The following is a 27984-nucleotide window of genomic DNA, read 5'->3' as shown; positions in this document are numbered from 1 at the left end:
AAAACTTCAACAAACTTGCACAGCAACACATACACCCATACCCCCGTTGCGACTTTCCCATATACACATATTCAAACAGAGGAGAACTTTTTTTTGTCAAACAACAAAGTTTTTTGTTGTTCCTTTATTGTTGTTCATTTTGAGTTTTTTATGTTCTTGTCTTGTTGTATGACCGCTTTTTTGCAATAAAGGTTCTTTTTTAACTTTTTTACATCTTTTTCTCCTTTTAGATTAAATGCCGAACAAGGGGTTTGATATTGAAACAACAACCACAGCAAAAATAAAAAAACGACAACAACAAACAAACAAACGCTTTCTTCCATTCATTTCTCTCTCGATTGGGGGATATTTCGTCGGTGTGTCTGTGGCATTGAAATGCCAATGAATTCATTTGTGTGAGTGCAGTTGTTGTCAGTTCACAAGCCTTCACATAGCTGACAATGTCAATGATCAAAAAACAAAGTCGAACGATGACAACGCTGTCAATAACGCTGACAATGCTGCATGCTGCTGATGATGATATGTCGATGCAAATGATGTCTGCAACTACCTCAGAGTTGATGATGCCTAACGCCACCGCTCGCTTCTTCAGTCAATACTAACAATTTCCATGTAACACAAAGACAATTTCAATTCTACGCGAACAACAAAAAACCATTACAACAATAACAATTAAAAATATATCCTTTTTTCCTGGTGCAAAAAAAAAAAATATTTTCAAGGACTTGAACACTCGAATAAATTCCAATGAATTACAAAATAACAACAACAATTAAAAATAAATACAGTGAAATATTAAATGCATCCTGAAAACGACTTTTAATAAAAAAAAAAAAACATTTCAAAAAAATTTTCCCACAAGTTATTGTTAATATTTTTTAACTTATCTATATAACAAATCTATATAAAACTAAAAATAACAATAAAAGTGCACAAAATATCCAATCCATTGCCAACAACGTTATCGCATCGTCCCCAGCATCATCATGGACAAGAAGGGCTCTTCCGGTTCATCCAAATCGAAATCAAAAACGAAACAGAAAAAACTTAAGCCGAACAAAGAATCCAGTACCTGTCTGGATGTCGATTTATGGGAGGTAAGTTGCAAAACAAAAATAAATGAAAATATTGATATTTTTGGAAAAGAGAAATCGATATAAAATTAAAGATTAAAACAATTCATTGGAAATTTTTTCATCAAAACTATGTGAGATTGTGGTATTCATAGGCTATCTGGAGCTCAGAGAGTCCTGGAAATGAATTGAGTGTTTTTAGACAAGTCGAAAGTCAGTTGGTATTTACAGCTAGCTGTTCAGGAAGTCTTTATAGGACAGCTGGGGCTCAGGGAGTCTGTATAGAAGAGCTGAAGCCCAGGCAGTCTTTATAGGCAAGTTAAGGCTCAGGGAGTCTTTATAGGCGACTTAAGGCTCAGGGAGTCTTTAAAGGCGAGTTGAATCTCAGTGAGTCTTTTATAGTCAGGAAGTCTTTATAGGCCAGCTGGGGCTCAGGGAGTCTGTATAGAAGAGCTGAAGCCCAGGCAGTCTTTATAGGCAAGTTAAGGCTCAGGGAGTCTTTATAGGCTATTTAAGGCTCAGGGAGTCTTTAAAGGCGAGTTGAATCTCAGTGGTCTTTATAGACGAGCTGAAGCTGAGTGAGTCTTATATACGAACTGATGCTTAGAGAGTCTTATTAAAGCTTAGGGAATCCTTCATAGACAAGCTAAAAGGCGAGCAGAAAGCCCAGGGAGTCTTTCATAGACGAACTGAACCTCAGGTAGTCTTTCATAGACGAGCTGAAACTCAGGGAGCCTTTCATAGATGAGCTAAAAGTCGGAGAATCGTTGATAGACGAGCTGGAGTACACGGAGTCTTTATAGGCGAGCTAAAGCTCAGGGAATCTTTATAGGCTGGCTGGAGCTCAGGGAGTCTTTGTAGGCGAGCTGAAGCTGAGGGAATCTTTATAGGCTAGCTGAAGCTGAGGGAATCTTTATAGGCTAGCTGAAGCTCAGGGAGTCTTTATAGGCTAGCTGAAGCTACGGGAGTCTTTCATAGACGAACTGAAGCTCAGGGAGTCTTTATAGGCCAGCTGAAGCGCTGGGAATCTTTATAGACGAGTTGAAGTTCTGGGAGTCTTTGCTGGCAACTGAAGTTCGGGGAATCTTTATAAACGAGAAAGACCCAGAGTTTTTATTGCCGTTTTTAATGAAGATCTGTATGAATTTATTTTGTCGAGCTGGAGAATGGACGCATATCGAAAGATTTGAACCTATAAAGAAATATTTTTTCATAGCCTATTTATAGGCGTAGATTTTTTTTAAAAATATATTTTCGAGGCCTATTTATATGCGTCGGTTTTTTAATATTTTTAAAAACTTCACGCCTATTTATTATTTTTATACCCTTCACCACACTGTGGTACAGGGTATTATGTCTTTGTGCATATGTTTGTAACAGGCAAAAGGATACGAGATCGACACATGGTTTCTTTTGAGAATGTGCATAGAATCAGTTTCTAAGTCGATTTATGCATGTTCGTCCGTCTGTCCATTTTAAATTGTAAACAAAGTACATGTCGCATTTACGATTAGAATTGGATGAAATTTGGCACAGCTCATTTATTTGGCCCAAGGAGGAACCCTATTGAAATTGCGAAAACTCGGTTCAGATTTGGATACAGCTCCCATATATATGTTCGCCCGATTTAAGGTAAATGGTGCACCAAAGTCCCTAAATATCTTTCTATTTGCACAAAATTTGGCATAGCGTACTGAATTGAGCCTCAAATGATGTGTGCTATGTTTCGTAAAAATCGGTTCCGATTTAGATATAGCATCCATATATATTTTCGTCCGATTTTAGGTAAATAGTGCACCAAAGTCCCTACATATCCTTCGATTTGCACGAAATTTGGCATAGCGTACTGAAATAAATCTTGAACGATGTGTGTTAAATTTCGAGGAAATCGGTTCAGATTTAAATATAGATCCCATATATATTTTCGTCCGATTTAATGAAAATGGTGCACCAAAGTCCCTATTTGGGATAGCGTACTGAATTGAGTGTAGAATGATGGGTACTAAGTTCCATGAAAATCGGTTCAGATTTAGATATTTCTCATATATATATTTTCGTCCGATTTTATGTAAATGATGCACCAAAGCCCCTATATATCTAACTAAATTTGGCATAGCGTACTGAATTAGGTCCAGAATTATGTGTGCTAAGTTCCGTAAAAATCGGTTTAGATTTAGATATAGCTTCCATATATATATTCGTCCGATTTTAGGTAAATAGTGCACCAAAGTCTCTACATATCCTTCGATTTGCACGAAATTTGGCATAGCGTACTGAAATAAGTCTTGAACGATGTGTGTTAAATTTCGAGAAAATCGGTTCAGATTTAGATAAAGCTCCCATATATATTTTCGTCCGATTTAATGTAAATGGAGCACCAAAGTCCCTATATATCCTTCAATTTGCACGAAATTTAGCATAGCATACTGAATTGAGTATAGAATGATGTGTGCTAAGATTCGTGGAAACGGGTTCAGATTTAGATATAGCTCCCATATATATTTTCGTCCGATTTTGTTAAATAGTGCACCAAAGTCCCTATAAATCCTTCGAAATTTGGCAAAGCGTTCTGAAATAAAAATAGAACGATGTGTGTCAGATTTAGATATAGCTTCCATATGTATTTTCGTCCGATTTAATATAAATGGTACACCAAATTTCGATTTTACATAAATGGTGCACCAAGCTCCTAATGTTTGTCCGATTAACACGACGTTTTGCACAACGTATCAAATTGAGACTTGAATGACTTTATTGGATTTTGTTGAAATTGGTGCAAAAGCAGCTATAGCTTCAATATGTATTCAGTGCGGCGTACCGAATAGCCTGTATCAATTTAGCTATAAATCGTTTTCCATAAATTTGTCCCGTGGTACACAGACGACTCTAAATCTGCCCGAATGAAATTAAATTTTGCATAGGTTGCAGAAAGGCATGTGTATGTTCCTGTAAGGGAACAATTACATGCAATTGTAAGGATACATACATATGTACAATATACCCTGAGTGGTGAGGGGTATCATATAGTCGGCCCAGTCCGACATTACTACTTTCCTTACATGTTTCAAAATATATTTTAAAGTCTATCCATAGGCCTGTCCATAGAGGTAGATTTTGCAAATATTTTTCAAAGCCTATACATAGGCGTTTTGCATATTTTTTTCAAAGCCTGCATTTTTTGAAATTTTTCGAACGCCTATATATGGGCTTATATTTTCTAAAATATTTTTTTTAAATCTATACATAGGCGTGGATTTTTTAAAAAGTTTTGCCCAAGGCCTGTCAATAGACATCGATTTTTTAAAACATAGTTTTTCAAAGGCTATCGAAAGATTTGAATATTTAAAAAACAAAACATTTTTGAATAAGCGTGTTTTTTTTTTTGAAAATATTGTTAGGCCCTATATTTATAAAAATAAATATGTTATCAATGTCCATTTATAGGCTTGTTTTTTTTTAATATTTTTATTTATTATCGGCTTGGATTTTTTAAGCCTAACTTTCAAACGCGCGGACTTTAATAAAGTATTCTTTCAAAGCCTCAAAGAATAGTATAAAAGAGAATCTTTTTCATTACACCCTAATGTTCATTTACAAGTTGCATCCAACCCCCAAAATGTAACAAAAAAACAACTACGAATATACTGTCCTACAAGCAGATGTCGCAAATCTGTCATGGAACTTGAGTAACCTTGTACGAGAGGCTAAAATTTATTTGGAAATTGCCAACAATTGACGTTGACACTTTTTTTGTGTTTTGTTAGTTTATTTTCTCGGCTAGTTGAAGGGGACAACAACAAAAAACAAGGGGAAGGAAGGCGAAGAGGTGGAGAAGTGGGATGGCCAAATGGGTGTTATAATAAATGAAAAGACATGATGGTTGGAACATTTGGTTGTACTCATATTCTACTATACGACAACATTTTCATGACCACAGCAGAAGCGGCAGCAGCAGCAACAGCGATGAGCAGCAGCAACTGTTGTATGAGCAAATATTTTAGTAGACAAACACACACACAGCCAAATACAAACACATGGATACTTATGTTGATGTGTTTTCCATTATTTTCCGAACATGTATTTGTGTATGAATGAATGAATGGCCTTTGTGCCTTTTTGTGAGCGAGGATTGTAAATGGCTGGGCGATGGGGACAGCGATGATGAGGAGGAGGGGCGTCGGGACTAAATATAATACAAAGTATAGATGTAATAGTTTCCTTGTACCTCAGTTTGGTAGGAGGATGAGGCCATCTCAACTAAAAAATATTGTTTTTTATTTGTTGGCTAAGTTCGTTGTTTTTTTTTTTTCTTCCGAAATGAAATATCAACCACGTCAACAACAATTTGGCTAAGAGCCAATTTAAACATTTGATAGCTGGAATCTATGGCTGGACAAAATTTTCGTTTCGTATATTTTTTCTGTTCGTTAATTTTATTTGGTTCATGTTAGCTAGCATGTTTTGTGTATAAAGTAAGCCAGTAGATTGCCAGATATCTTAATAAATCCAATTGTTAGATAGTTAAAATAAACTATTTTATTTTTTCTGTTTCTTCTTCTTCTGTTCATACTAATCGTAAGGTCATATATACTATATGTGTGTATAAGTGGATAATGTGAAAAATATGTAAATTTCGGAAATGACTTATTGGCATATTTTAATCATTAATAACATCAGCCGGGCTGATCTCATATATTTGCCTGTCTATCGACGTAAATCATCAAATATGTTCTTGACAGATATTTTATGGAGGAGGAGGATGTGGGGAAACCCCATGATATATTAGGAAAATTGTTTGGTGATTTTATTTAATGGGATTTGATATTAGTCATATGTGGTCACAAGAAATATGGAGGAGGGGTATAGAAGACGGATTTGGATTGGATTTGTTATTCGATGACTGAAGCCGGGGGGTCTCTATACTAATAGCTGATTCATGGATTTTTATAGGAGAGCTGAAGATAGGGTGTCTTAATAGGGATCTGAAGCCCAGGGATTCTTAATAAATGACTCAGTGATATTTTATATGAGAGCCTTCCATAGAAGAGCTGACGCCCAGGAATTCTTTAAAAGAAGAAGGCAATGGAGGTAATCCTTGGATTTATTAAAGAGCTGAAAACTGGATGCCATTGGGTTTATTAGCACGGCGATCCTTAATAAGTGACCTGAAGCTCAGTGATTTTTTATATGAGAGCCTTCCATAGAAGAGCTGACGCCCAGGAAGTCTTTAAAAGAAGAGCTGAAGGTAAGACAATCCTTACAGAAGGATAACTGCGTGATACGCAGTCTTTATAGACGAACTGAAGGGAATATGAAGCTTAGAGAGTTTTTCATACCGGGCTGAAGCTCAGAGAGTATATACAGGAATCTTTATAGACGACTATGGAGTTTTTATAGCGAACTGAACAGCAGGGCGTCCTTATAGAGCTGATGGAAAATTTTAAAGACGATATGAAGTCCATGGAATCTTTAGAGAAGCCTTTATAGGTTATCTGAAAGGCAGGGTGTATTTAATGACGCGTCGAAGGAACATTTTGAAAACGAGGCAAATTTCCGATGAGCTGAAGAACGTATGAAGCTCAGGGAGTCTTTCATACCGAGCTGAAGCTCAGGGAATCTTTATAGACGTTCTATAGCTCAGGGAGTCTTTTAGGACGGGTCGAAGCTAAGAAGGCCAGGAAATCTTTAAATCAGCCTTTATAGCCTAGCTGAAGGCCAGGATGTATTTATTTAAAGACGAGGAGTACTTCTCGACGAGCTGAAGAAATTATAAAGCGCAGGAAGTCCTTCATACCGAGCTAAAACTCAGGAAATCTTTATAGACGTTCTAAAGCTCGGGGAGTCTTTACAGACGGGCTGAAGCTAAGAGCCATTTTAATCGAAGTGAAGCCAAGTGTAGTATTTATAGCCAGCAGAAGGGCAGGTCGTCCTTGTATAGCCGAGGAATTTTTTTAAAGACGATACGAAGGGCAAGGAGTCTTCAAAGAAATCTTTAGAGCCTAGTTGAAGGGTAGGGTGTCGGCTTGTATAGCCGAGGAATTTTTTTAAAGACGATACGAAGGGCAAGGAGTCTTCAAAGAAATCTTTAGAGCCTAGTTGAAGGGTAGGGTGTCTATATAGAACAGAAGTCTTTACAGCGTGACAAATCTCTGGGAGTCTGTACATTTATAGCCAGCAGAAGGGCAGGTCGTCCTTGTATAGCCGAGGAAATTTTTTAAAGACGATACGAAGGGCAAGGAGTCTTCAAAGAAATCTTTAGAGCCTAGTTGAAGGGTAGGGTGTCTATATAGAACAGAAGTCTTTACAGCGTGACAAATCTCTGGGAGTCTGTACAGACGGGCTGAAGCTAAGATACATTTTAAACGAACTGAAGGCTAGGGAGTCTTTAAGGAAGTCTTTTTAGCCTAGCTGAAGAGCAGAGTGTCCTTATAGAGCTGAGGGTAAATTATTAGGACGATATAAAGAGCAAGGAGTATTTAAAGAGGGGAAATTTTAAAGACGAGGAGTCCTAACAGACGACCTGAAGGAAGTACGAAGCTCAGGGAGTCGTTCATATACGAGACATTTTAATCGAACTGAAGGCAAGGGATTCTTTGAGAAAGTCTTTATAGCCAAGCTGAAGGGCGGGGCGTCCTTATATAGCTGAGGAAACATTTTAAAGACAATACGAAGGGGAAGGAGGCTTCATATAAGTCTTTAGAGCCTAGCTGAAGTGTTGGGCGTATATATAGACCAACCGAGGGGACATTTTAAAGACGAGGTGTCTTTACAGACGAGCTGTAGGAAGTAGGAAGGCCAGGGTGTCGTTCATAGATGATTTGAAACATAGGGGTCTTTACAGCGTGATAAATCTCAGGGAGTCTTTATTGACGTTCTGAGGTGGTGGTCTTCATAGATGGTCTGAATTTAAGAAAGTCTTTGTAACAAAACTGTGACCCGAGGTGTGTTTTATAGCATAGCCGATTTTTTGTAATACGCCCATATATATTTTCGACCGATCTCTTGTTAATAGTTTGTGCGGTTGACAAGTTAGATTTTATATTAAGATATATATCCCATGAAAAATTTCTTGATATTGGGTGTGCATCCCATAACTTCGGTAATCCGATTGAAGTAAAATTTTGCCCAGGTCAAAAATGAACTCAAAATCGGTTCAGATTTAGATATCGGACTTCGATTTCATAAAAATAGCTCTCAGAGGCACAATGTTTTTTTTTTCAATAGTCAGGAAATCTTGCACCGGCTACTGTCGACATTTTGCATAGGCGTCAAAAACAATATGATTCTTATAGCACCACTTGAAAGTTAAGTGGTGTAGAGCATCATATAGTCGGGCCTGTCTGACTTTGGTCTTTCCTCACAAATTACTTCATATGGTATGCCAAGATATGCACACACGAAGTCTTTCATTATTTTCCACAAATTACCCCATTAATCACCATCCATTAAAATAAAAATTAATTTACCTGTTCAAAAGTTCTGAATGAAAAATCAAATTATTTTTCGCTCAACTTCCTCATAACATTCAACACTCACATCTATTTTTATCGACCATTCAATATTTTCGTTCTTTTTTGAGTTGTTTATTATTTTGATTAGACCAAGCGGAAATTTTCAAATAATTTGTTTTGATTTTGGATTTCATTCAAATTGACTGCAATCATGCTGATGCCGATGATGATGATTTGTTTTCTTTTGTTTTCGCATTTCGTTGCAGGAAAATGAAGATCGTTTCTCTTCCATTGAATTGCCTCCGGGCCAAAAAATGCCATACAATAATGCACCTGCCCCAATACCGGCACCACCCACACCCAAACCTGCCAAAGTGGATAAACAAACGGTGGCGTCTAAAGGACAGCCTGCGGCCGCAGCAGCAACGCCAGCCGCTACCATAACATCAGTTCCGACAGTAGCAACACTACGAGATGTCGACTCACATGCTGCCCTGCTCACGTTGGATGTTACAGCCCAGACTGAGACCAATGAACCGGAAAGAGGCAATTGGACGGGACGATTTGATTTTTTGTTATCGTTATTGGGCTATTCTGTCGGTCTGGGTAATGTTTGGCGTTTCCCATATCTATGCTATAATAATGGAGGAGGTAAGTACGAGTGCAGGAGGTTTTATGTGTTGCGATATACAAATATTAGGCTTAATTGATAGTAGTTTTTTTTAATTATTGAGATATAAAATCTAATAATAGTTTGGTATTATAGCTTAATTTCTACGAATTGTTTGATCTTTCATTTTGGTGATTTTTATTGTGTGACCATACATATTTACCCTAAAGTTTTTGGAAAATTGAATAAATTTATAGCAAGGGATTTCAGAATTATTTGTGCAGGCTCCAATATCTACTTTGTACGATAACATAATTATAAAAGTGGGTTCACTGAGGAAATAATTTTTTAAATATATAGGTCAACATTATTGATGGATAAGTGGTTAATATTCAGTGATCATAGATTACACTTCGATAGTGGAGAATTTTTTTTTAAATATATATATATATGCAAAAGAAATGGTTCGGATTCTTTATGTGGAGGCTATGTGAAAACATGGATCTATATTAATCATTATGTATCTGTAAATATATATGTCAGCCTTCATGAACCCTTTATACCAATTACAACCAAATGCAGGAATATTTTACACCCCATGAGAACCTGCACAATCAATTTTAAGGCAATTCGGTTAAAAAATGTGCCTGGTCGAGTCAGCCAAAAATATGCTTCGTCGATGATAACGATTTGCCATGAAATTCATCATCTTGGCCAAAGCCCAATCGGATGACGTTATTGATCAGGGCAAAATTCTGAATCGATTTAATCGTGTCCTCCTTTCTGTTGTAATCACACTAACTTCCGAAGATAATCAATATACAAGGTTAACATTTTTTACAAACGAGAAGATGAATGAAGTATGTATATGGGTCCACGTTTTGGTGTAGTCCCCATATAACCAGTCTTTGGAGGATTTCAGACACGCTTTTTAAGTGGGCTATGTCTGTACTTCTAGAAAACGCAACCACGTAATTCTATGTTCAATTTTGAACGTTGGGAAAAATTTGATGTCAATCTGACTAACATGAGGAGTTTGATGTCCAATTTACTTAAAATCGGGCGAAAATATATATGGAAGTTATATCCAAATAAGAACCGATTTCAACGAAACTTGTCACAGGTTAGGTTATACTAATTTCAGTACGTTTTGTTCCTATCAGTCAAATGCAAAATTTCGTGCAAATCGAAATATATATAGGGACTTTAGTGCACCATTTACATGAAATCGGACGAAACTATATATTTGGGAGCTATATCTAAATCTGGACCGATTTTTACGAAACTTGGCAGACGTCATTCTAGGCTCAATTCAGTACGATATGCCAAATTTCGTGCAAATCGAAAGATATATAGGGACTTTGGTGCACCATTTACATGAAATCGGACGAAACTATATATGGGACCTATATCTAAATCTGGACCGATTTTCTCTAAACTTGGCAGACATCACTCTAGGCTCAATTCAGTACGTTATGCCAAATTTCGTGCAAATCGAAAGATATATGTGGACTATGGTGCACCCTTTACATTAAATCGGACGAAACTATATATGGGAGCTATATCTAAATCTGGACCGATTTTCACGAAACTTGGCAGACGTCATTCTAGGCTCAATTCAGTACGATATGCCAAATTTCGTGCAAATCGAAAGATATATAGGGACTTTGGTGCACCATTTAGTGCACCATTTACCTTAAATCGGACGAATCTATATATGGGAGCTATATCTAAATCTGAACCGATTTTTCCCAATTGCAATAGGGTTCGTTCTTGGGCCAAATGAATGAGCTGTGCCAAATTTCATCCAATTCGAATAATAAATGCGACCAATACTTTGTTTACAATTTAACATGGATGGACGGACAGAGATTCGGTCATGCGTAAATCGATTTAGAAAGTGATTCTAAGCATATTTTCAAAAGGAACCATGGGTCTATCTCGATTCCTTTTTGCCTGTTACAAACATATGCACAAAGACATAATACCCTGTATCACAGTGGGGTGAAGCGTATAATGAAGATATGTGCGGCCGGGCCAAAATATTTATACCTTCACCCATGAGTTGGATATTCCAAATATCTAAGATCGATCGAGATGCCCAGGAGAATGCGAAATTGTGTGAAATCCTAAATATACCAGTGTCTCTAACAAAACGGGAACCTTCATTTATCATTTTTTGTAGTGAGATTTGACACCAAATGGAAATTCAAAATATTAAATTAACGATAAAACTGAAATTTTGGGGGGTACCGTTATATGAGGGCTACTTTGAAATGTTTAGCAATATTGATAGTTTTTGGAAGATAGATTTTCTAAAAAAAAAATTGAGCGGAGCACTATGTTGGACGTACCGACCATATGTTACCCTCCACAACTACCACGAAAATCTAACTATTTGCGGTTCTATATTCTGAGCTTGGGCTATATATAGCGATATTTCCACCCTTTTGACCGATCAGGTCAATAGCTCCACTTTCCAACCCTGACATATTTTCCTAATTTGGTTTTCCCGAATATTTGGAGTATTTACGCAATAAAATAGAAATGTTGTCACTTTAGGTTTTGGCTGATTTGACCCTCGGAATATTGACCGATCATCATCTAAACAGCCATTCTAAGTATTTGGTCAGATTCCCTTCTCGGTGTAAAATACGCGATGCTCTGCATATAATAATTACCTCTAGAGGGGTTTGGAAAATCTGGAGAAATAAATGTTTTCGTTTCATTGGATCCCTAAATATCATCTCAATATCGTCGAAAATTATATAAAATTTCAAAGTGATCAGCGCGAAACTCACGCTTTCTAGTGAGGTAATAGTAATACTAAACAATATCATAAAACATAAATACCTTTCAATATTTACGTATTCCTCCGGCATCCGAGTACATACAACAATATAAGTGGTATAAATTGATAGTATATCCTCTTGGATAAACTATCAACTTCGGGTCATTCAGGTGTAAATATATACGCCCACAAGAAAAATGTGGTAATTTTTCACTCAAACCCCTGGTTCTATTTTACCTGCTAAATACTGACCGATCTTCATGAAAACAGTCATGCTGATTTCATGTCTTCCTGGTGTAAAATTCCGTGGTATTCTTATTATAATTGTGGTCGATAGAGCAATCAGAACAACAGACAAAATAAAGATTTTGGTCCAATACATCCCCTAAATATTAACGGAACATTACCAAAAACAATAGGGGTCTTCTTTGGCCAGAACCATCCTACATGCAAAATTTCGTGTTTACAAATTATAATAGACAGACGGACGTACACACATCTCTAGATCGGCCCAGTTAGTCGAGATATGACGATAGGTATACTTGAAGGTGCGTCTAGGGCCAATATTTTGCGACATTACACACTATTTTCACCCTGACAATGACATATGAATGGTACCTCTCAAATTTCGGTATTTTAAGCAATGTGAACCAATTTAGCAGTAGCGATCAATATTATCTTAAATATTCGGGGTAGACCCCATATAACTTCCCAAAAACGTTAGCTTGAGTACGTTTTTTAACTGAATTGCCTATATTTGATATTTTAGTTTTCTTATGGGTGTTAAACCTTCCTACCAAATATTTACAATGACATAGACCACCTTATGGTGGAGGGCATGTTTTTTATGCCGAATTGTTCTTGTTTTGTACAGCTTTTCAAAAAGTAATGGCTTGCAATTTTTGAATAGGAATTTGACAACCCTAGTTGGAGGTTTGTCAATCAAAGTCGAACAAGTACTTCGATATGCTGAGAAATATTCGCATTGTCATTTTTAGAACAGAAATATATAGTAGTCCTCGTATTAGAATTATAACTTAAAAAATTTAAAGAAAAAGTTCTAGGCACTCCAAAATTTGAGTGCCATTGTGTACAGTTTTTACCAGGCCTGTAGAGTTTACGTATCTCTACACGTTTTTATACCCTTCACCACACTGTGGTACAGGGTATTATGTCTTTGTGCATATGTTTGTAACAGGCAAAAGGAAGCGAGATAGACACATGTTTCCTTTTGAGAATATGCATAGAATCACTTTCTGAGTCGATTTATGCATGTCCGTCCGTCCGTCTGTCGATGTTAAATTGTAAACAAAGTACAGGTCGCATTTATAATCCGAATTGAATGAAATTTGGCATAGGGCACTTATTTGGCTCAAGGACGAACCCTATTGAAATTGGGAGAAATCGGTTCAGATTTAGATATAGCTCCCATATATATTTTCGTCCGATTTAATGTAAACGGCCCCTATATATCTTTCGATTTGCACGAAATTTGGTACAGCGTAATGAATTAGATTTAGAATGATGTGCGTTAAATTTCCTGAAAATCGGTCCAGATTTAGGTATAGCTCCCATATATATATGCGTCCGATTTTATGTAAATGGTGTATCAAAGTCCCTATATATCTTTCGATTTGCACGAAATTTGGCGTAGCGTAATGAATGAGGTTTAGAATGACGTGTGTCAAGTTTCCTGAAAATTGGTTCAAATTTAGATATTGCTCCTATATATATTTTCGTCCGATTTGAGGTAAATGGTACACCAAAGTCCCTATATATCTTTCAATTTGCACGAAATTTGGCATAGTGTACTGAATTAGGTCAATAATGATGTGTGTTAAGTTTCCTGAATATCGGTTCAGATTCAGATATAGCTCTAGTATATATTTTCGTCCGATTTAATGTAAATAGTACACCAAAGTCCCTATATATCTTTCGATTTGCACGAAATTTGGCATAGCGTACTGAATAAAGTCTAGAATGATGTGTGCTAAGGTGGGACACCAAAGTCCCGATATAACTTTCGATTTGCACGAAGTTTGACATACTGTACTGAATTAGGTCTTAAATGATGTGTGTTAAGTTTCCTGAAAATTGGTCAAGATTTAGATATAGTTCCTATATTTTTTCGTCCGATTTTACACAACATTGACACAAAATTTTGCACAACTTTAGTACCTCGAAATTAGATATAAATTCTGCACCGAATTCCCCAGGTGGGTCCGATTGGCACAAAATTTTGTACAACGTAGGGAAGATAATATAACATAAAGTGTGACAAGTTTTGTTGAAATCGGTTCAGATTTAGATATAGCACCTAGATATAGTTTCGTCCGATTTTAAGTAAAAGGTTCACAAAAGACCCAAAGTTAGGCCGTTTGATACAAAATTTAGCACAACGTACTGAAATTAATATTACCTAACGTTTGCCAAGTTTTGTAGGAATCGGTTCCAATTTAGATATAGCTCCCATTTATAGTTTCGTCCGATTTTAGTTAAATGATAGACCCAACATTAGGCCGATTGACACAAAATTTTGCACAACGTAATGAAGTTAATGTAACTTAGCATGTGGAAGTTGTTGCTGAAATCAGTTCAAATTTGGATAGAGCTACCATATCCCGATTTAAGTAAATGATGCGTAAAGAACTCAAAACCCGTGACAAGTTTCGATGAAATCGGTTTAGATTTCGATATAGCTTTTATATATTTTTTCGCCCGATTTTAAATAAATGGTTCACCAAACTCCTCATGTTTATCAGATATTTATTTAAATAATCAAAGGGCGTCCGTAATTTTATCCCATTGTAAGAAGCAACTCTATATCTGACCAAATGAAAAATTTAGTATACATTGAAAAGTCGTAGATTTAAAGAAATATTTTTTTTTAAACCAGCAACATGGATTGAATGACATTTAGCTTATATTTAACATAATTCAATGTCAGTGTTCCTTTAGACATTTTCGCCACGATTTTAAGCTATTAGATGATTGATTTGTTATTTTATAAGAAAAGTATTTCAAATTTTAATACTCAATGCACAAACGTGTCAACTCCATTAGGCCACAAAACATATGAGCTCTGAATATTAAAAAAATAGACCATGAATCATTGGAATGATTGATAGGACATTTTTTAGCTGCCTCTTTGATTGATAACTCCTTTTGGGCAAAAAATAACGCATTTTTCTTTATAATTTCCAGTGACCGTTGATAATTTTAATTTATAAAAAAAAATTTTTGATTATTATGTGATTTTCATGTCTTCTAATCATTCATTATTTGTATTCTCTCATTTTTCTCTTTTTTTTCTTCTTCCAGGCGCCTTTCTTATACCCTTCACCATTATGTTAATTATTGCCGGCCTTCCGCTCATGTTCATGGAATTGTCATTCGGTCAATATGCCGCCCTGGGACCGGTGGCTATCTATCAACGGTTTTGCCCGCTGCTTTGTGGTTTGGGTACGGGCATGATTATTGTATCGGCCATTGTTATGTTGTACTATAATCTAATTATTGCCTGGACTATATTCTATATGTTTGCATCGTTTCGCACCAAGTTGCCGTGGCAGAATTGTGAACCCGAATGGAGTACAGAGAGTAAGTAAACTAAAAAAGATATACATTTTTTTTAAATTTAATTTTGTTAAAAGGAGATGTGGGTGGGGTAGAATAAGAGGTACATAAATGGTTTGGGGCGATTGGAGAACAAAAACCACTTACCTTCGTAGAAGAAAACGAAAAAATAACCTTTCGAAGGTAACCACAAATTTTTAATGGTTTTGTTTTTCAATATTTAATCATGTTTGCCGATTGCTGGGGACAATAAGGAAATGAAAAAAAAAATGGAAAATCTAATGGCCTCTAAACCACAAGGAGTGTATTTAAATGGTTTACGGATAAGGCTTTCAAAAATTGTCTTTAGAAAAATAAAATTTTATTTTTTTGGGGAACGACGGAGGGAGTTTTGATGTCATTGATGTATGTAGGTGAAAATTTTTCCAACATCCTGAAACTGAAGCGCTCTTCTTTAGCTTTTCACACAATAATCGCATTTTAAATGGCCCCCAGATATGATTTTAAGAAAATTATCTTTACCAAATATTTTCATAGACACTTTAAAACTTTCATTTTTGGGAGGTCACTATCCAACACCATTGATTATTTATGCCTCCATCCATCATGGAAACCGCCACTTGTAGTGGAAGTTTTTTTGTTGTTGTTTTTCATTCTTTTGTGGTTTATGTGGTGTCCAAGTACAATTTGTGGCTTTTATTCCCATAATGGAAAAACAAAAAATCTGAAGGAAATGATTTGTGTGTGTTTGTATCTTTTTTAGCATTTCAATTTGACTAATATTGATACACATTGAAAGTGAGTACAAAACAAATAACCTCCATGACTTCAAAAACAACAATAAAATTTATTAAAGTTCATGAAATGTCATTAATATCTAGACAGGCATTGTCCAATGTAATAAAGTTGTCTCGACATTTTTGGGCGGGGTATGGGACGGAAATGGAATTGTCCAATTTCAAAGTTTATTGATATATACATTTTTTATTTTTATTTTATATTTATGTATTTATTTCTTTATTCAATCTATTGAATCATTGACATTTTATGATACCGCTACCTGGTATGAAGAATATGCGCCTTAAACATATCAATCCATTAAAATCTCATTTTATGTTTAGTCGTATTTACGATTTTATGTGAAACGAAAACGGGTATTGGTGTTAGGGGGAATATAAAAAAATATGTAACATAAATATTTTTTTAAATGTTGTTTTTATATTTGTCATAAAATATTTTTTTTAAAAAAAGTTTGGTAGAAGGGTTTTACAACTTTCCTCATTTCAATAAATGTTTAATATAGTTTAAATGATGATGAAATACAATGTGTATGTTTTGATTACAAGGGGGATGGGGTACATGAATAGAATATCCTTTTAAGGTAACATATTCAACTAATTCCAATTATAGGAGGACTGTTTATAAAATTGGCAGACATATTAGAAATATATCCTCTAATAGGTATAAAAATTAATTGAAAATTGATACAAAATCCTTTTTTTGAAATAAAGGATTTACATTTGTATGTATGTGCCGACTATTAGGCATAGAAAAGCCTTTGTCGTGAGAGAAAATAGAGTTCAAAGTTCTCAAAAAATATATATGAAGGATTTCTAGTCGAGCCAGTGACTACCTACTCGTTCATTGCTTTAAAACTTAATGCTGCGACGACCGCACTATGGGTCAGGATGTCCATTTCAGGTAGAGATGAAAATATTTTGCTCACGTTTTTCAAATGACATGATGTCACGTTTTTCAAATGACATGATGTCAAAGTCGAAATTTCATATTTTTGTGAACATAATTTATATTTGAAATGACGGTCAATTAAACAACTGGTGATTATAATGAAGGTGGAAATAATTGGAATGATCGTCCCTGAAACCTGTATATGTGATATGTATTTATTTCATAAACCCACTGCTCTAATATGGCCAAATAATTAGATCTGTGGCCCATAGTGGGCCGCTTCAAATTATCTTGAATATCAATTTCTTTTATACAGATGGTGCTGTCCTTCTTGTGGACCATTCGGCACTTTTTTAGAGCTCTATATCTCAGTACTTATTTAACAGATATAACCAGTAAGGAAAGTAGTAAAGTCGGACTGGGCCGACTATATAATACCTTACACCAGTTTGGGTATATTCTACATATGTCTCCTAACAGACTCCGCTTTTTCGAAAGAACATTGACATGAAATTAAACGAACTTTAATATGTGATTTTTATACTTTTCTGGAAGCTATGCTAAATTTCATTTCATTTAACCGTTTTTCACGGACGAAGTATATATGAGAGCTATATCTAAATCTAGAAAGATTTTCACGAATCTTATCGCACATCATTCTACGCTATGCCAAATTTTCGTGCAAATCGAAAGATATGCATGGACTTCGGTGCACCATTTACATAAAATCGGACGAAAATATATATGGGAGCTATATCTAAATCTGAACCGATTTTCACGTAACTTTGAACACATAATTCTAGACTCAATTCAGTACGCTATGCCAAATTTCGTGAAAATCGAATGATATATAGGGACATTGCTGCACCATTTACATAAAATAGTACGAAAATATATATGGGGGCTATATCTAAATCTGAACCGATTTTCATAAAACTTAGCACACATCATTCTAGGCTTAAGTCAGTACGCTGTGCCACATTTCTTGCAAATTGAAAAATATTTAGGGACGTTAGTGTATCATTTACCTTAAATCGGACGAAAAGATATATGGGAGCTATATCTAAATCTGAACCGATTTTCACGAAACTTGGCACACATCATTCTTGGTTAATTTCAGTACGTTGTGCCAAATTTCGTGCAAATCGAAAGATATATAGGGACATTGGAGCACCATTTACATTAAATCGAACGAAAATATATATGGGAGCTATATCTAAATCTGAACCGATGTTTACTAATTTCAATAGGGTTTGTCCTTGGGCGAAATAAATGAGCTGAACCAAATGTCATCCAAATCGGATTATAAATGCGACCTGTACATTGTTTACAATTTAACATCAACAGACGGACTGACGACATGCATATATAGGCTCAGAAAGTGATTCTATGCATATTCTCTAAAGGAGCCATGGGTCTATCTCTATTCGATTTGCCTGTTACTAACATATGCACAAAGACATAATACCCAGTACGACAGTGTGGTGAATGGTATAACAAATAAGTGTTTGGAAATTCGAATTTATGTGTACGAATAGTACTAAATGGACTAAATTCCGAACAATTTAGATTTGAATAACGAATTTGAATAAAAAATTTGGAATAATCATTACTGTTGGAAGGTAGAACTGAGATATTGGGGGTAGTTTTTAACCCTGCGGTCAATAACCGGGTACATTTGTAACTTTTTTCGAATAAAAATGCTGTAAAACTTTTAATAATGGAGATATTTGGATCGAATTTTGAGGAATCATTCTTGAGGTATTTTCACACATAATCGAAGAAAAAAATTATAAATATTTTCCATATATATAATTTTTACAATTTTTTAAAGTTATTGCCTACGCAGATCAATAACCGTGGTACATTTGTACCCATCCAAAGATAGCTCTGTAACTCATTAAAAAATTGGACTATCGTGAGGTTTTTTGTTTTAAATTAGTCTATGCGAAAGTGATCTAGATGTAGGAACTCAAAATTATACATACATTAAAATAATATATATTTAAATCCATGCTGTATACCAAAGGAAAACCAAGGTAGTTTCTGATTTCCACGAGTCGCCCTGATGGCCCATGTTGTCTAGGGCCACAAAAATTTGCAGAGGGGTTGAGGAACACCTAAATAATATCCTAATAAAAAAAAAATAACTAAAAAAGCTTAACCCATTTAAATAGATTATCATTTAAGCATGGATTTAAATATACATTATTTTAATGTATATATAATTTTGAGTTCCTACATCTAGATCAGATCCGTATAGACTAATTTAAAACAAAAAACCTCACAATAGATCAGATCCGTAAAGACTAAGTTAAAACAAAAAACCTCACGATAGTCCAATTTTTTAATGAGTTACAGAGCTATCTTTGGTTGGGTACAAATTTACCACGGTTATTGATCTACGTATACTTTTTTGGATGTTGACCGTAGGGTTAAAATTCGTACTTATGTGAAATAAACGGTACTAAATTTGGCACAATTTATAATTGTGTGAACGGACAGAGCTGGGCTCCTGAATTTTGGAATAACAATTACTTTTGGAGTGTATGATTGAAGTGGTTTTGGAAAGTAGTAGTTATGAATACATTAAGTACTAAAAGCTGGATATAGGTGTACAGATAGAGCTGGAATCTTGAAATTGTGAATATAAATAAAATGACTGTGAATTGTAGGATTGACGTAGTTTAGGAAATTTGTACTTGTAGGTACTAAGTGATACTAAATTTAGAACCATTTGCATTTTGTTATATTTGTTCGAAATCTGTATAGTGGAAATAAGAAAGAGATTCGGAAAGAATTCACGATTTCCATATAGAAAATTATTTATTTGTTTTGTACTCTCTTTCCGCAAACGAAGTAGCGGGCACTTTCCCAGTACACAATATAATCTCCAAAGCCCTAGTTGGGGGTTTCCTGATTGCTCTGGACATTATGTAATGCGTTTCTTTTTTTCTGCATACTAATTTAGGATTTTTTATTAAGGACTATATAGCACAGGCTACAATCGGATCATCAATCGAATACCTGAAACAAGAGTAGCCACATTATGTGAAACTATAATACCGGAAAGGGACTCATGGGATTGTGGAACACTAGCACAAATGATAAATGGCCGGTCTAGATTGAATCCTAAATATTTTTAACATGTGCTGACAAATATAGTAGAGGCTACAATCGGATCCTCTTTGATTAGTTTTGATTCAGACCGAATAATTGAAAGAAGAGTATTCACATCGTATGAGAAACTATGATACCGGACAGAGGATAGCGGAACAATAGCAGCAGAGATTGAAACAATGACGTAAGTCATATGATATATACCCTTATTAGTGGTAAGGTTGTGGGTACACAAACAATGTTTACACTTTCTGTTTCGTATTGTCTCCATATTATAGTAGCGTGTATAATTTGATCATACTACTTTAATAATGTGAATGACATCGTATACGTGTTGGCAACACTTATATGTACCGATGTTCCTCAAACGATGTAAATAAATCTTTTTTTAAAAAAATTAACACATTGTGGAAGATATAATGAACTGATATGTCCCATATTCAGACTTAATCTTGGATTAATGAACGGATATTTCTATATACCCTTATTAGTAGTAAGGCTGAGGGTATAGCAACTATAAAACAATTTTCACATTTTCTGTTTCTTATAGTCTCCGTATTATAGTAGAGTTTATAATTTGATCAAAACCCTTTAACATTATATCCAATTCGACAATAAAATATGATGTTTTCCAGAAAATTAGGACGTAAGCATGGCCGAATCCACTGAATCTACGACAAATTCTCACCATCTAATTATTCTCAATTCTCACCATCGAATTATTCTTCTTAGGTACTATTTTTAGAACACTTTGTGCTGTCATGGAAACATCTATGGGCCTTACAGAAAATCTCTAATTTAATCTTTAAATTTAAATCCTACCAATGAAACGCCACACCAACATTACCACAGATTTTCCCCCTACATACCGAAAAAAAATTCTTAAAATATATCGCCCTCTCGAAAATTTTACTTATTATCAAAATCACTACTGTCAGTAACTGCCAACGCAGCTGCCTGTTTTCCTTCCGTCCCTTCATTGTCCCTACCAAACATAATTTAATATAAAATTGTTGAACATTATTCAATGGAATGGCAGCAACGCCTTATGGCCTTTGTTGGAAATATTTTATTTTTTCATTTTTCAACAAAAAGGGAGGAGCAATTAACAACAGCACAGAAGAGTATGACCCAATTAATTCATATGTTAAAACCACTTTAAAAAAATAATTGCTGTGGCAAATGTGGTAAGCGTCTATGATGGATGAGAGATCGAGGCAATGACAATAGGCCTACACATACAAACACATATATTGGAGAGGCAGAATAAGTATGTAGTGGATGAGGTTGATGATAATGGCAAGGCCATAAACAACAAGTTGTAGAAGGAAGGGGAGGAGAAGTACACGAATCTGAAAAATTGTTTGGGGAATGTATATTTAATTTTTGAAGACATTTAAATATGTTACAAGGATGTCATATGACACGCACGTGTATGTAGCTAACATTTGGGGGTGGAGGAGGTAAGGAGGGTTTTGTTGTTGCTGTTGTGGTTGTAATGAAATTATTTAGAAACAAATAGAATATCATTATGAACAATTATGTGAGAATGTACACGTTAAATGCTATTGTCAGCAGACAATTTCAGATAATTTCATCAGTTCTTAGTATTCTAATCAAAAACAGATGAAACAATTGAAACATGTTTTTCAGTGGGACAAAGAGAACGACATTGAAAAGTTTAGAACGTTTAGGCGTATTAGTGTTATGTCGTTATGTATACGCTCCACAGACACATATGAAGTACCAATAAAAGACGGTATAAACTGAAATATTAGGTGTATGGTGTTTAAAGCATACCTACAATGTTCTTTGAAACGGTAGCAACTAAAATATGAAATAAATCACAAAATTCAATTTGATTACGGTAGATTATGAGGCTTTGACAGGCCAAAAATAGATATTTTGTAAATAAATGTGTTTGCAGCTTTTCGACGTAGAGTTTCCGTGTTACATTAGATCGCATCTTTGCTGCTACATTAAGACGGGTTCGAACGTTGGATGCCACATGTTAATGGTCCGAATCAATATGCGATGTTCTGCATATAATAATGAATAGAAAATCCTGCAAAAATATGGTTTTCAGTTCATTGCACTACCAAAATAGCATTTCGTCGTCCTTGAACTTAGTGAGAGTAATAGAAATATTAAACAATATCATAACACATAGTCACCTTTAAATATTTACGTATAACTCCCATATTTGAGTACATACAACAACAATTTAAAGGTCAACAATTCCTCTTGGATATACTATCTACATTATTCACACAAAAGCCTGTGTATATTTGACCCGCTATATATTGACCGATCTTCATCAAAACAACAAGAAAGTTGTAAAGTCGGACGGGCCGCTTACCAATATGGGCATATTAAACAGATGCATCCTAGCAGACCTTGGACCATTATTATGACAGTGGATGAACTAAAATGTGTGATCCGTATCTAAATGTGAACCGACTTAGATCCATCCATATACATGCCATTCGTTTGTTACAATGAGACAAAAGTATGTAAATCGATTTCAAAAAATATCAATCGGACATTCGTTGGATTTTGTCTGTAATTCTACAAAACACAACGACGTTATTCTATGCAAAATTTCGAGCAAATCGAAAGATATATAGGGACTTTGGTGGGTCATTTACATAAAATTTGACGAAACTATATATGGGAGCTATATCTAAATCTGTACCGATTTTCACGAAACTTGGCACACATCATTCTAGACTCAATAAGTGAGCTGTGCCAAATTTCGTGCAAATCGAATGTCATATAGGAACTTTGGTGCACCATTTACATTAAATCGGACGAAACTATATTTGGGAACTATATCTAAATCTGAACCGATTTTTCCCAATTTCAATAGGGTTCGTCCTTGGGCCAAATAAATGAGCTGTGCAAAATTTCATCCAATTCGGATTATAAATGCGACCTGTACTTTGTTTACAATTTAACACCAACAGACGGACGGACAGGCATAAATCGACTCAAAAAATGATTCTATGCAGTTTTTGGTGCATTTTATCCCCTAACTATTAACCGAACATTACCAAAAACAGTAGGGGTATTTTCTGATCCGACCGAACCACATGCATTTGGTGACGATTGGACCATCACTGTGTTGTGTTTAAAATGAACGATGCTACCATTGAAGGGATAAAAATCGCATCGAAATAGGGACAGAACAATATCGCAATAATGTACAAATATAAATAAATTAATAATAATCTGACTGCGGTCGTATTCGTGTTGACAGCACTCATACGCACTGATACTCATTACACAAAATAAATCAAATTTTATGGACAGTTCAGGGATAACTACAACTTCAAAGCATGTTAGAAAGAAAACTAGCATACCTGTATACTTCGGAGAAGGTTTTGTGAAGATATTTCTCATGGAAAATATGGAAAGTACTCTTATGCCCTCTAGAAAGGAAGTAAAGTTAGAAGATCATATAAATTATGTATTATTTTTTAAGTGAACTATTTTTCGCATTTTAAAAATTTCATAATAATCTCTTATACCTACAAGAAAATTTTTTCGTCAAGGATAAAGATTAAAAACTGCAACTTTGAATATCTTATGATTATATGCGCGAAAAAAAATACTATTACACCTCCATGAAACGGCCTTAACAACGCCCTATCTTTTACCTTTTCACAGCAATGTGACTTCGAAATAAAACAATTTATATAAATTTAGTTTCGTTCGTTATAAGGACATTTCAAAAAGAAGTAAAAGGAATTATTTTATGCGTTGGCTGTCTACTTTCAACATTCAACAAAATGTGAAAAAAGGTGGAACCAAAACACTAAAATGGGCGGTTAAACAGTCACGACACAGTCAATGGAAGTTAAGCTTAGAGACAATTTCTTTTTATAATAAAATGTGTGTGTGAGCTCGCTGCAGTAACTGCTAACCGAGCGGAAACCAAAAAAAAAAAAAAAATCACCCATTCCATTTTATTCCTCCAACTCAACCACAAGCCACTTTTACTACCAGCATGCTGTGTGTGAACGAATCACAAAAAAACAAATATAAATTTCACGGTAGAAAAAACTACCTCCTCTTGTTCTTCATGCTAAGAATGCCATAAATCTTCTATGAAAATATTAACATCGTCATAGTCATACTTTGTCGTCGTCTTCGTCGTCGCTGTTGTAACCATCATGCAGACAGCACACACACACAGTCACACATATACATATTTTCTTAACTTGTTCTTAGATCTCTGCTAGTGAAAGTTTTGCTGCGTAAGTGTTTTGTAGGTATTTCGATAAGTTGTTTTTTTTTTTGTTCCAACGTTTAAGGCGTATTCACGTAGGCTTGTGCTTTTTTAAGAGTATACCACCTCCATAGCTATCCTCCTTGATTTTCATTGTCACAATAAACGGCATAAGGATAAAAATATTTTTAGCTTAGTATTTTTACAAAAATTATTTTTTTCCATTTATTTAATATAAACACAGCTATGTATTCTAAGAGTTAGGGGGAGTTTTAATCTCTCAACCAATCTGTAGGATAAAATAAAGGGTTACCGTTTGAAATCCATTATTTCTTAATGATTCGGAAGTTTTGAAAATATTTATTCTTATGTTTTATATTCGGGGTAGGGTATAAAAGGATTTGGTGGCGTATACACATTGACAGCAGTCATAGGCCCATGTGTTCCCCCAGAAATGTAGTTTCGTTTGTAAAAAGCGTAACGAAAATATAGTTGTTACAGTAATGAAAGACAATTCCGCGAAAAAAAAGAAACATAAACTACTGAAAGTAAAAGCATCAACCGTAAAAAATATATCGTACTCAAAGATATATATGAATCTTTGAATATGTATATGATTCAGTCTGTGAATGTTGTTTAAGGTTACTTGTAACATAAAAGGATTTTTTTTTTAAATTCTGAAAAGCTTTTATGTAAATTGTAGTTAAATAAATTAAGAATATTACTTTAAACGTAGATTTTCTTATTTTGGAAGGAATCCTGGAACAAAGATTTCAAATGTTTATGTGTTTCATTTGAAGGCCAGGGCGATCATACCTAATCAAACATATATTTGCTGAGCTGGCAATTTTCTTACCCCACACAACTATGGTGTCAAAATATTAAAGCTTTGTGTGGCCCCATGAGCTTGTAAAGCTGCGAAATAGACCAAAATCGTAGACGTTTCTTTAGTATACCGATTGTCATTTCTCAACTGGCTGAGTTTAACTAGACATGTGTGTCCTTCCGCCCATCAGTCCATTATAATTTGTAAACACGAGCCACAGTTATGGACCAATCGTCATGAAAATTTGCACGTTGGGTGGGTTCTGACCAAAGAAAGCCCCTATTGTTTTTGGCAATGATCCGTTAAAATGAAATCGGGGGATGAAATAGACCAAAAATATTAATATTTTTGCCTGTCTGTTCTGGTCGCTCTAGAGACCACTATTATGACCCGAACATCTCGAAATTGTACATAGTGAAAGGGGTCTGAGTAAGCATGACTGTTTTGACGAAGATCAGTCAATATTTAGCGGTTCAAATGTACCCAGACATTTGTGTGAAAAATTAAAAAAAAAAAGTATTTTATGGCATTTATGTTTTCTGCTAAAGAAAGTAGAACCGATTAATGTGGTTTACCTTTAAATTGATACCAATTATATTGGTGTATGTCCTCAGATGTGGGAGTTATAGGTAAATACTTACAGGACTTTACCTATTTTGATATTGTTTAGTATTAGCACTACCACATTAGAGTCATAATTTCGAGGTGATAGCTAGGAAATTTTGTATTAGATTCTGTTTATGTTCAAGAATGACGCCTATAATTTTCAATGATCATCAGGTGATATTTCGGCTGAAACCAGTAAGGAAAGTAGTAAAGTCAGACTGACTATATGATACGAGTCAACACGTCGCCTTTTCAAAGGAACATTGGCATGAAATTGAACGAACTTAAATATCTGATACTTATCTATATGTGAACCGATTAACATCAATCCGTACATATGCCATTCTAAAACCTATGCTAAATTTCTGTTCATTCGGGTAGATTTAAAGTCGTATGTGTACAATGGGACAAAATTATTTAAATCGCTTTAAAACAAACTTGATACACGTTATTCGTTACGACGCACTGTTCAAAATTGAATCTCATCAGATAATTGTTCGAAATATATAGGGAAGCTATGTCTGCAATTTCAACAAAACGCAATAACGTCTTTATAGTCTCAATATAATACGTTGTTCAAAATGTCGTTTCAATCGGACAAACATAAGGAGTTTGGTGCACCATTTACCTAAAATCGAACGAAAACATATATGGGAGCTATATCTAAGTCTGAACCGATTTTCACGAAATTTAGAACACATAATTCTAGACCTCGTCAGCTGAACATATCGCAATATTCCATTCGGCAAATATTCAAAAATAAGCTCGGGGTAAAGCCATTGAAATTCCAAAAAGTTCAAGAACTTACACCGCAACAGAAAGAAAATAGACTCAAAAGAGCTAAAGAGTTGCTTCGTTTGGACGAAAGTGGTGAACTGCCGAATTTGGTTTTCTCCGATGAGAAAACATTCGTTGTCCAGTAGTTTGTAAACAAACAAAATAATCGTGTTTACTTGCCAAAGAGGTCAGCTGAAAATGTGCACCTTCGGTTAGCCACCAGAATTTAAGCGCCGGCCATAGTGATGGTGTGGGCCGCCATAACAGCCGATGGTCGCTCTCCGCTCGTATTAATCGACCGTGGTATCAGAATAAATGCCGAATATTATCGCGAAAATATTCTGGAGGGTGTATTAAAGCCTTGGGCACGCAAACATTTTGGCCGCAGACCTTGGACATTCCAACAGGACTCAGCACCACCGCACTCAGCACGCGTCACCCAAGAATAGTTATAAAATGATGTTCTTCGCTTCATTTCCAGCGCACAATGGCCACCAAAATCTCCGGAAGGTTGGCACTAAAAAATACTAAAGTGTCGATCACCTCAAGCAAGCGCTTCGCCGGGAATGGGCCAAAATACCACAGAGCAACATTCGGGCAGCGTTGGCCGTTTGAAGGTCATAATTCGGGCCAAGGTTGACCAATTCGAACAAATCTAAACTAATTCTAAAATTTGATGCTATTTCGGACAGTTTTTGCTTTCATTCAACAATTTTTTTATACCCTTCACCACACTGTGGTACAGGGAATTATGTGTTTTTGAATATGTTTGTAACAGGCAAAAGGAAACGAGATAGACACATGGTTCCTTTTGAATATATGCATAGAATCACTTTCTGAGTCGATTTACGCATGTCCGTCTGTCCGTCCATGAATTATTGTGAACAAAGTACAGGTCGCATTTGTGATCCGATTTGGATGAAACCCTATTGAAATTGGGAAAAATCGGTTCAGATTTAGATATAGCTCCCATATATATTTTCGTCCGATTTTAGGTAAATAGTGCACCAAAGTTCCTATATATCCTTCGATTTGCACGAAATTTGGCACAGCGTACTGTATTAATTTTAGAATGATGTGTGTTAAATTTCGTGAAAATTGGTTTAAATTTATATATAGCTTCCATATATATTTTCGTCCGATTTTAGGTAAATAGTGGACCAAAGTCCCTATATATCCTTCGATTTGCACGAATTTTGGCATAGCATTCTGAATTAAGCCTAGAACGATGTGT

General features: G+C 35.2%; 1 protein-coding gene across 1 annotated transcript in view; it reads left to right on the top strand.

Annotated features, from left to right (window-relative positions):
* Window positions 1–973: 973 nt before the first annotated feature.
* Window positions 974–27984, top strand: part of LOC133330087 (mucin-2-like) — a 76924-nt gene continuing 49913 nt past the window's right edge. Inside the window, exons 1-3 of the mRNA XM_061538555.1 lie at window positions 974–1097; window positions 8791–9175; window positions 15247–15525. Of these exons, the coding sequence (XP_061394539.1) occupies window positions 987–1097; window positions 8791–9175; window positions 15247–15525 (775 nt within the window). The 5' untranslated portion in view covers window positions 974–986. The remainder of the gene's footprint in view (window positions 1098–8790; window positions 9176–15246; window positions 15526–27984) is intronic.

This window comes from Musca vetustissima, unplaced genomic scaffold (genome assembly GCF_032173495.1).
Source record: "Musca vetustissima isolate MV318-11 ecotype Yass unplaced genomic scaffold, APGP_CSIRO_Mvet_v1 utg9686, whole genome shotgun sequence".
NCBI lineage: Eukaryota > Metazoa > Arthropoda > Insecta > Diptera > Muscidae > Musca > Musca vetustissima.
The sequence above is the reverse complement of the archived record's forward strand: the minus strand, read 5'-3'. Positions and strand labels throughout refer to the sequence as shown.